Below are 9,097 nucleotides of genomic sequence, written 5' to 3'. Positions count from 1 at the left end.
AATTTTGAGTGATATGATTTTTTAAAAAGCACAGAATTCAATTAATCTATTTCTATTTCTATATCATAACATATTATATCATGCGTTTAAAAAAAGTCTAAAATAATAATAATAATAATCATAATGAAACACGTCAGAGTAATTCTCTTACTCTATTGGTCAGAATATTTAGCTCCAGGATTCTGATTGGCTAGCCTTGTGAGTTGAAAGGTTCGCTTGTTATGTAGCCATCTAGCCCTTGAGAGGTGTGCTATCGGCTGTGTTTTGTCACAGTGTTTTTTATTTCAGCCTTAATGTGACGCTGGATAATACACTGCACGTGCCCAAAGGCGCTGTCGCGTACTCACTTGACCTATTAAGGTTATGTACATTGTTTGCTTTGAGCGCTGACGACCTGGACGTGCTACTATTAGCTGAGTAGCTACCTAGCCACCCAGCTAGCTAACTTAGTTACAAGTGTCCTTCCAAAAGACTGAACGCATCAAACGCTGACCCCACAGGCACATCCGGTGAAGGACGACTTGATGGGTTCTGTCAGAGCGATGGCGTCAACCCGGTTACTGTGTTTGTTCAACGCGAAAGCAGCAGACTCGACCAAAACATTAGCCAGGGCATACTGGAGTGTGTGCATCAGGAGGCACATATGCAGTTCACCTTCAAGGCTGCATGGCTGTATGTCAGCCTGGGTCATTGATCAGTATGGTACTAATGGGGCTTTAAAGTACACAGAAGAACTTCCGGTCCCCACTGTCAGCTCTCCCAGCGAGGTGATGATTAGAGTCCATGCTGCTAGTCTCAACCCTCTTGATGTATCTATGAGGGGTAAGTGTGTGAACACAAATAGGACATAATCGATGATTTGTAGTTGTAATTGTCTTAATATACCTGCATGCTTTGTCATTTTCAGGTGGTTATGGAGCTAAAATGCTTAAATTCAGAAGGGATCCATTGTCTGTGATGGACAATGATAGTGAGTTCCCTCTGATTCTGGGTCGTGATGTGTCCGGTGTAGTGGAGGACTGTGGATCTGAGGTTACACATGTTGTTCCAGGAGATGAGGTATAAACTGCACTGCACACCTGTCTCTAATAACTTTATTCGTAAAATGTATTTAGTTTATTATATCCTGATGGAAAACATTAACATTAAAGACAGTATGGCAATATAAGGACATGGCTATTAGGCAGACAAGACAAACCAATGGGTGTTAAATCATGATATGCATGTGTTTCTATTTTATACACAGTGTGACCATAGGAACACATGCATGAATGTTATCTTGCATAAACACAGGCTTTGCACCAACACATTTAGTTTTAAATAAACAGATAAGATGGTTAAGACCAGGAGGGAAAATCCTATACTGACTGTTATATTTCAGAGAGGCATGATGTTGCATAATTTAACAATGTTGTAATATACTATCATTAGAAAATCTATTGAGAAACTATTTATTGTCAAGATAACCAGAAACTAATGTCTTTTTTTTGCATTCAGCAAATTGAGTAATCAAGAAACCAAGTTCTTCATAATCTTGATGCAAAAGACATATAAAATCCAACATTGCCATTAAATTGTCCGGCTCATTGATTTGCAAATCTGTCCACACTATTCAAACACAGTGGTTCACAACCTGAGGTCCTGACATCCTGGGGGAGGATGATCAACAGGTTAGGGAAAAAAGTTATACAATACAAAATTATTTTGTTTGTATTATTGACCTGGTCATAACCGATTGATATAATGGAACCGACAAGGTCATAAGTAGACATTGCTTCAATGACAAATATTGGGTACCACTGATCTAACACGCCCAAAGATATTAGTATCAAAATAAATGGCTACTGTAGTAATAATGTTTGTTGACTTAAAAAAAAAAAAAAAAAAAGATATTGTCATCGTATTGCAGACCCTTAATGCCGGCAACTTTATAGTCAATTCATCCACAGGCATTTTCTTGGAAGAAAGATGAACCTTTTTCTGCTTGGTCATCACATGAATAATATCCTGAGACCTCTACTGTGCTGCTTCCCACATTTCCACATTACTGTCTTCCTGCAGAGACACATGTGATGATGCAAATTCAACTTAAAGTGAATGTAATTAAATAATAGAACAATATACTGTTAAAGAAAACCCACCGACCGTATGCCAGTAATTCAATTCCATCAGTTTAAAAATGTCTTTGGAAAACGCATGATGAGAGGAGATCTGCTGACTAAGAGCTTAATAGCCGATTAATCGGGTTACAAAAATAAGTGTAGGTGGTTAAATTGTGTTGTGTCCAGCATGTTAAATGTCCTATTTGTGTTCCAGGTGTGGGCTACGGTTCCCCCATGGAAACAAGGCAGTTTGGCAGAATTTGTGACTCTAACAGAGTATGAGGTGAGCCACAGCGGTAGTCGAGTTAGGAGTTATTGCTTTTCATCATTAGTTGACTGAATAAATCAACTTTCCTGCCCGTATGTGTTCAAACAAATGGAAATAGTTGATTAAGAGCTCTTGTATGAGTAGCAAAAGATGTTTAACAAAGTCTGGGCGAAGTGCACCATGTTATGTAATCCTGCAGTGTACGAGGTAATCAGGGTTAAATTGGATTGGTTGCAGGAGCCATTTTGGCACCAATTATTGAGAGACACAAATGGCCTCTCTGTTTTCTTCTACTTTTATTGTATTCACCAACGAATAGCTAGCTGCCCTCACAGTAGATCTGATGACTAGACTGAGCATTTCAATTGTTAATTAAAAAGAATTGTCGATATGTTGATTTATTTCTAACTCCTGGCTGTTTTTGCAGGTTTCCCATAAACCAAAATTATTGAGTCACACAGAGGCAGCATCGATCCCCTATGTAGCCAACACGGCTCTGTCTGCACTTGTCAATGCAGGTGGTCTTTGCAGAGACAGCTCTTCAAATAAAAGGCAAGCACCAGCCTGATCGTGTCCAGATACTGGATACTGTAACCAATACTGTGTATTGGACCCCATCAACATGTATACACACAAGTTAGAAAACATTAGACGTGTGAATCACAGCATCAGTGAAAAGAAAAACTATGACAAAAGGCCTTCAAACCTTGAATGAATTATTTAATGTCTTGGAGTTTCTAGATGGCCTCTTTTTCTGTTAAATTAGTCATGCAGAGCAATACTTGGTGGTGGGTCTGTTCTTCTGTTTCATTCTAATTGGCATCCAAAGGGTTTTAGATCCTGCCTTTAACCCGTAGACTGTGTAAATCTTCCCTTTTACCGCCACTGCTTGAAGTAGCTTTGTTTAAATGAGTCACACAGTAATTGAATGACCCTCTGGTTGCTGGTTTCTTTTCCTCCTAGAGTTTTGATCACTGGAGGATCGGGAGGCGTTGGAACATTTTCTATTCAGGTAAGGCAGATTGTATTTCCTCTCGCTGTATTGACGTGTATGTTTGACTTTTTTAAACTTACTGTGTTTGTGTGTGTATATTTCTGTTTTCTTCCTCTGTGTGCCGACAGTTATTGAAGGCCTGGGGTGCCCACGTAACGGTTACCTGCTCACAGAATGCTGAAGGCCTTGTTAGAGGGCTGGGGGCCGATGAGGTTGTGGACTACACAGCAGGAGATTCACTTGAACAGCTGGAAATGATGGAGAAGTAGGTGTTGTTGCCATGACACGCTTTTTAATTTATGTAACCAGACTATGAAATCACATAGCACATTATATGTTGACGTTGTATCGTTTCTATTCATTTTTTAAACATATCGAAGCAGAAGTTAAAGCTCAAAGTTTACTCCTGAAGTACCATTATAGTCAGTACGAGTTCAGAAAAGGTGCTAATGAAAAGAAATCCTCCAGGACTGCAAGAATTGTGTGCCCTTGTCCCTTTTAAACCACACTCCGAATGTTGGTAAACATCTTCCTGTCATCATGGCAACAACAGCTCACTGACTGGCTGTGTAGTTTCCATGGAAACCAGGGCTCAAGGCCCTCAGTGGATGTGGGTTCACCCCTCTCTCCCCTCCCTGAAACAAAACTGGTCAATCCTAGCTTTCTGCTCAACAACAAAACACTCTTTAAAATTAGGGAAATCCTCCGGCAATAAGGAGGATAGCGACGTGAGATGATCAAACATGCAATGCTCTTATAACCACTAACCTAATAGGAAGTGCTTGTGTTTTGTATTTTAAAACCTTTCTCCACCAGGGTCATCCTAAGTTTGACAGTCTGTGTTTTTACTGTCAGGTTTGACGTGATCTTGGACAACGTGGGGGGGAAACGGAGCAGTGGGCGATGGGCCTGCTGAAGCCCTGGGCTGGGGCAAAGTACGTCACGCTGGTAACACCTTTACTCCTCAACACCGATTCCTTGGGCCTACTCGACGGGATATTTCAAGCTGGATGCTCACTGCACAGCAAGGTCACACAGGTAAGATGAGCAAAATAAACCTTCATTTTCAACACGCATTGAAACAGAAACAAAGCTGATGTTGATTACGCTGCTGTTTACGGTCTGACAAGCACATCCATTTCCCCCCGCTAACAACTTTTATTGTCCTGTTGTTTATTTTTTCCAGTCTGGTATTTTTCATTAAACCATTAGCAAGGGGTAAGGGCCACAGGTGCTCCCAAACTGAAATGAAATACTTAATAATCAGTGGCTTGGAAAGACAACATTGCCTAATGGGTGTACACCTGTTCCAGCCAGAGGTTTTACATTTATTTCTATTCAGTTGATCAGATGAATTGAAGTTGAACTCGACATAGCTTCAATGCATATTCTCTCTTTGTAAAGGTAGAAAAATACACCCTGCCGGGTGAAATTAATCTGACTGTGTGCAGGTGAAAAGGGAGATTCATCATTAAGCGTTTCAGCCCCTGCATAGGTGTACGCCATGTGTTGTTGAATGTGGGTTTCCCCCCCCCCTCCAGCTGCTCTATTAGTGGCGTGTATGTGTCATGAAGGAAGTGGGTGAATAGCCGAGGACAGAGTGGAGCTGCTCAAGTTGTTCTGGGCATTGGTGACTGCACGGCTGGCCGTGTTGGCTTTGTGTGGATGGGACCGTGAGTGTGGGCGTTCTAGATGCGATGTGTGTGCATGCACGTGTTTGCTGCTGAACCAGCAGTATTTGGTGTTTGTGCATATTGTAGCTGGCTATCTCCACCCAGCAAATACCAGTGTTTGTGTGTTTCTTGCCAAGCCTCGGGGCCCTTTGTCCACGGTCGCAGCCAGCTGGTCAGTTTGGCCGGGCTCAGCCACATCAGTCACACCCTCATTGCCCAGCTCTAGACAGCACGCCCTTTTCATCTGGGAGATCACAGCACAACTGAGCCCTCTAGTGTTCAACTTCTTGTCAGCACTGACGCATCTTGCCGACATGTTTCTTTTTTTTTAAAGCAAGCAGCAATATATTTACCGGAAGCTAAAAAGATGTGACAAAATCATGCCAAGTGGTGAATATTAAGATTAGTGCATGTTTCTCTTCTTCTTTCTTCTCTCCTTCCTGGTGCACCTTAATTTGGATTGTGTGTTTTTCTTTGTAACATAATTAAATTGACAAAACAAAATACCTGTTTTCGCTGGATGGATGCCATGTCTAGGAATAACAGAATAGTTACCCTAAAAGATCATTTAAATAATTATATGTGAAATCTCAGTTAGGAACTTTTTAGAAGCTACTGTACAGGTAGTTAACTGGTCTATCCGCAAGTATGTATTGATCAGTTTTTCTTCCATGTCATCCATGCTGGTACTTCTCACTCTTGGGATGTTGCACGAGTCAATGTGGATGTGCATACAATATGTCTGTCTTGGCATTTGTTTTGTCTTGGTTGTTTTTTATGTGACTCAAATTATTTAGATTTAGATTTTGACTCTCTACAAATGTTCCTTTTTCAGTAGTGAGCTCATTGTCATGAAAACCTAGAGATCAAAGTAGGACGCATGGGGACCTTTTGTTTGTAGACTCAGTATTTCTACACCCAGATATAACCACTCTGTGTTCTTTTGTACTCTGTGAGATTCATACCTGCCTGACTTCCAATTGTTGTCTCTTAGAACATAATATCAAGAGGAGTCTTCTATCGGTGGGGATTTTATGCGCCAGATGGGCCTGCCCTGGACGAGGTCAGCAAGCTGGTGGATGCAGGGATGGTACTGTACTGCCTAAATACTGATATCATACATGCTACTTGTCATTCGGAACAACCTATGCTGACAGAATGGGGCCATGTAAATCCTCCCATTTCCACAGTAATCACAGCCTGATGGTGAAATCCATGCAGGGGTGGAGATCATTCAGCATATTAAATATGGACATACCAGGGATTCCATACGTGCCTGTATGCAAGGCTCCCCTGGACGTTGTTAAGGAGTGAGCATCGCACGGTTGGAGACGATGAATGGATTTTGAAACAGTGCTGAGCAGCCATTCGCAAAAAGCGTGTGGGACCTCTGTCCTTTTGTCCCGGGGCTTACAGCGAGCGGCACACTCAGACCAGTGGCGGGAAGCTATGGGCATCTCACCCCCTCCACCACCCCCGCGTACAAAACACACACACATGCGCCCTCTCTGTCTGCATGTCCTATTCTCAGCCAGAAGTGTGGATGGTTTCCAGTGTGACGCAACTGCGCTCCCCATTCATTGTTAACGACAAGAGATGCTGACCAGCCTGGCTGCTCGTGTTGTGGGACTAGCAGAGGATTGTCCAGCCTCATCACATTCCTTGTCCTGCCCACACTTGTTCACATGTACAGCTACGAGAGCAGAGATGATGTAGCAGTAGGAGCTTGTGGACATTTGCTTGTCTAAATTGATTTTAAATGATTACTATAATTTCCCAGTGGTGTAAATTGGGGGAATGCATCTATAGTATGCACTTTAGACTTTTGGGTCCAGTAGTATTTTATAGAAAAACCTATTCATTTTGTCTTCATCCCATAAATGATGTATGCATATGGTGTCACAGAAAAATGTAATTATATTGTCTCCACTAATAGTGCTGTCTTATAAAGCAGTCTACTCATCCATTTCCTCTGCCCATCAAAACAAAGGCATAATACTATTCATCCCATGGATGATATGCTGAGGGTTTAAATATGATCTCCTAATTGTTTCCTGACTTTGCTTCCTGATTGATTTTAAGCATATATTCATGATATTTTTTCTGGTGGTTCACTGCAGATCCTGCCAGTCGTGGAGGCCCAGTTTCCATTTACCCAGGTGCCCCAGGCTTTTCAGAAGTTGGAGAATGGCCACGCCAGAGGGAAGACCGTAGTCAGGGTGGCTGAAGAGGATGACAAACAGGCCGAGGAGCAAAACGGTCGCTCAGAGACGTCAGAGTGTGAGCAAGAAGTAAAGGAAACGGCAAAGCAAAACTAGAGACTGGGCGGAGTACGAGTTGAGCTGTGATTCCTCTTACCTTTTTAAAAGGCCACTCCTGACAGCAGCAGACTGTTTACCAAAGAGGGCAGAGGTGCAGCTGTGATGCAGCAGACTACCAGCGGGACCTGAGGTTGTAATGGGAGCGTGCCAACTGTTGCTTTTGGTAAAGCTTATTCCTTCCTGTACTGTCCGGAAGTTTTCACAAGAGCTCTGCAGCATTCCCGTCATGGTAAAGTTAGAATGATTACCAGCCGTGGACTTTAAATGCCATTTAGGTCAGCACCCAGCTGTTCCAACCAGGCTTTTGGTAGCTTTTTGATTGCTGTAATCTATCCAGTAAGGAGTCACACACTAAACTAAGAGGGCACACAGAGCGCAGACCTCCACCAAGGCCACTCTACTCCAAATTGAATGGAATCCTTGGTCCAGGCTACCCCCTTCCACAGAAGTTTCATTAAATCATAAATCGGGTGGCTATTTGTATTTCATACAGAACTACACTGAACACATGGTGGAGGTTTTTTTTGCGTTTGTCCATGTTGAGTTGTTTGACAACCACCATGTCGTAATTATGGGAATCTTTCCCACCATGTTGTTGCATTTCACATTGCGTGAATGCAGGTTACAGTAAGTCAGCGGAACAATTTATTACTTGGGCAAAAACAAATAATGAAACTTGAAATCTGAAGCATTAAGTCTGTACCTTGTTGAAAACCAAGTGCTGCTCGATGTGCTGTACAATGTATTAAACACATTTATTGACAAAAATATTTTTATTATTCTGAAAACAAGAGTTCTGTGTTGTATACATTTGATTAAACAAAGAAAAAGATTCATGGGAACTTGTATTGTTTGTTTCCTCATATTGCATGCAGCTTGCAGATAAGGCTATATGTGTACGTATGTGTGTGTGTGTGTATGTGTATATATATATATATAATGTATGTGTATATATAAACACATATATGTGTATATGTGTGTGTATATACACATGCACGCTAAGTGGATAGATTGCACACACACACATGAACTTGCATTCAAATATGGAAAAGCTTTAACAATGTTTAACATAATTATCAGGCGAACATAATTAATCAATGAAAAGACAAAGAAATAAGCCTGAGGATATATTACTGGTTAAGTGTAAAATATGAAGTAATTAAAATTCCGACAGCTCGGTAATAATACATTCTTAGGGATTTATCCATAGCTCTCCACGTTGGCCTCCTCTTCGGACATCGTTGTAGTCCTCCTGCAGCAGAGGATGAGCCGTTCCAATGACGTACCTCGCCCATCAGCAGTTGTCTTGCAGCTGCATGACGGAACCTCTGGTCGAGGTTTTCCTCCGATATGTTATTAAGGAACCAGTCCAGCAGCTCATATGTTTTCATATAATCTCCACATCCCACTGTTGTTGCTGGTTATTTGGATCAAGTCTTTTTAGAATCACTTGGTTTTTGTCGTAGTGAGTGCCCCCTGAAACAGAATTGTGGGTACAAGTGTTATTTTCAATGAAGTGTTATATTTACTGATGCTAGGATGAGCGCATGTTCCATAATATTATATGATAATGTTAACAACATTTAGCTTTTTCATTTATGTCATGTAAAATATTATCATGATAAGTAATATCCACAATACTTTGCATCTTAGTGCAGATGAGGATCGTTTGTACACTAGCAGGATTTAGTCCACAAGGTGTCAGTAATTGACATAAAAACACCGTTTTCAATTTAGGT

At 41.4% G+C, this 9,097-nt stretch overlaps 2 protein-coding genes across 2 annotated transcripts in view; one reads left to right on the top strand and one right to left on the bottom strand.

The window, feature by feature from the left end:
* The first annotated feature begins 208 nt into the window (after window positions 1–208).
* On the top strand, window positions 209–8,197 carry LOC117727037 (reticulon-4-interacting protein 1 homolog, mitochondrial-like). The gene is given in 10 exon segments (XM_034527003.1): window positions 209–822; window positions 908–1,059; window positions 2,317–2,385; window positions 2,798–2,922; window positions 3,334–3,382; window positions 3,493–3,629; window positions 4,220–4,248; window positions 4,251–4,402; window positions 6,032–6,127; window positions 7,158–8,197. Coding segments are annotated over 10 exon segments (1,305 nt in total). The 5' UTR covers window positions 209–524; the 3' UTR covers window positions 7,356–8,197.
* Window positions 8,119–9,097, bottom strand: part of LOC117727036 (beta/gamma crystallin domain-containing protein 1-like) — a 24,178-nt gene continuing 23,199 nt past the window's right edge. Inside the window, 1 exon segment of the mRNA XM_034527002.1 lies at window positions 8,119–8,834. Coding sequence (XP_034382893.1) covers window positions 8,746–8,834 — 89 coding nt within the window. The 3' untranslated portion in view covers window positions 8,119–8,745.

This window comes from Cyclopterus lumpus, chromosome 24 (genome assembly GCF_009769545.1).
Source record: "Cyclopterus lumpus isolate fCycLum1 chromosome 24, fCycLum1.pri, whole genome shotgun sequence".
NCBI classification, from domain to species: domain Eukaryota; kingdom Metazoa; phylum Chordata; class Actinopteri; order Perciformes; family Cyclopteridae; genus Cyclopterus; species Cyclopterus lumpus.
This window is presented reverse-complemented; position numbering and strand designations above follow the sequence as displayed.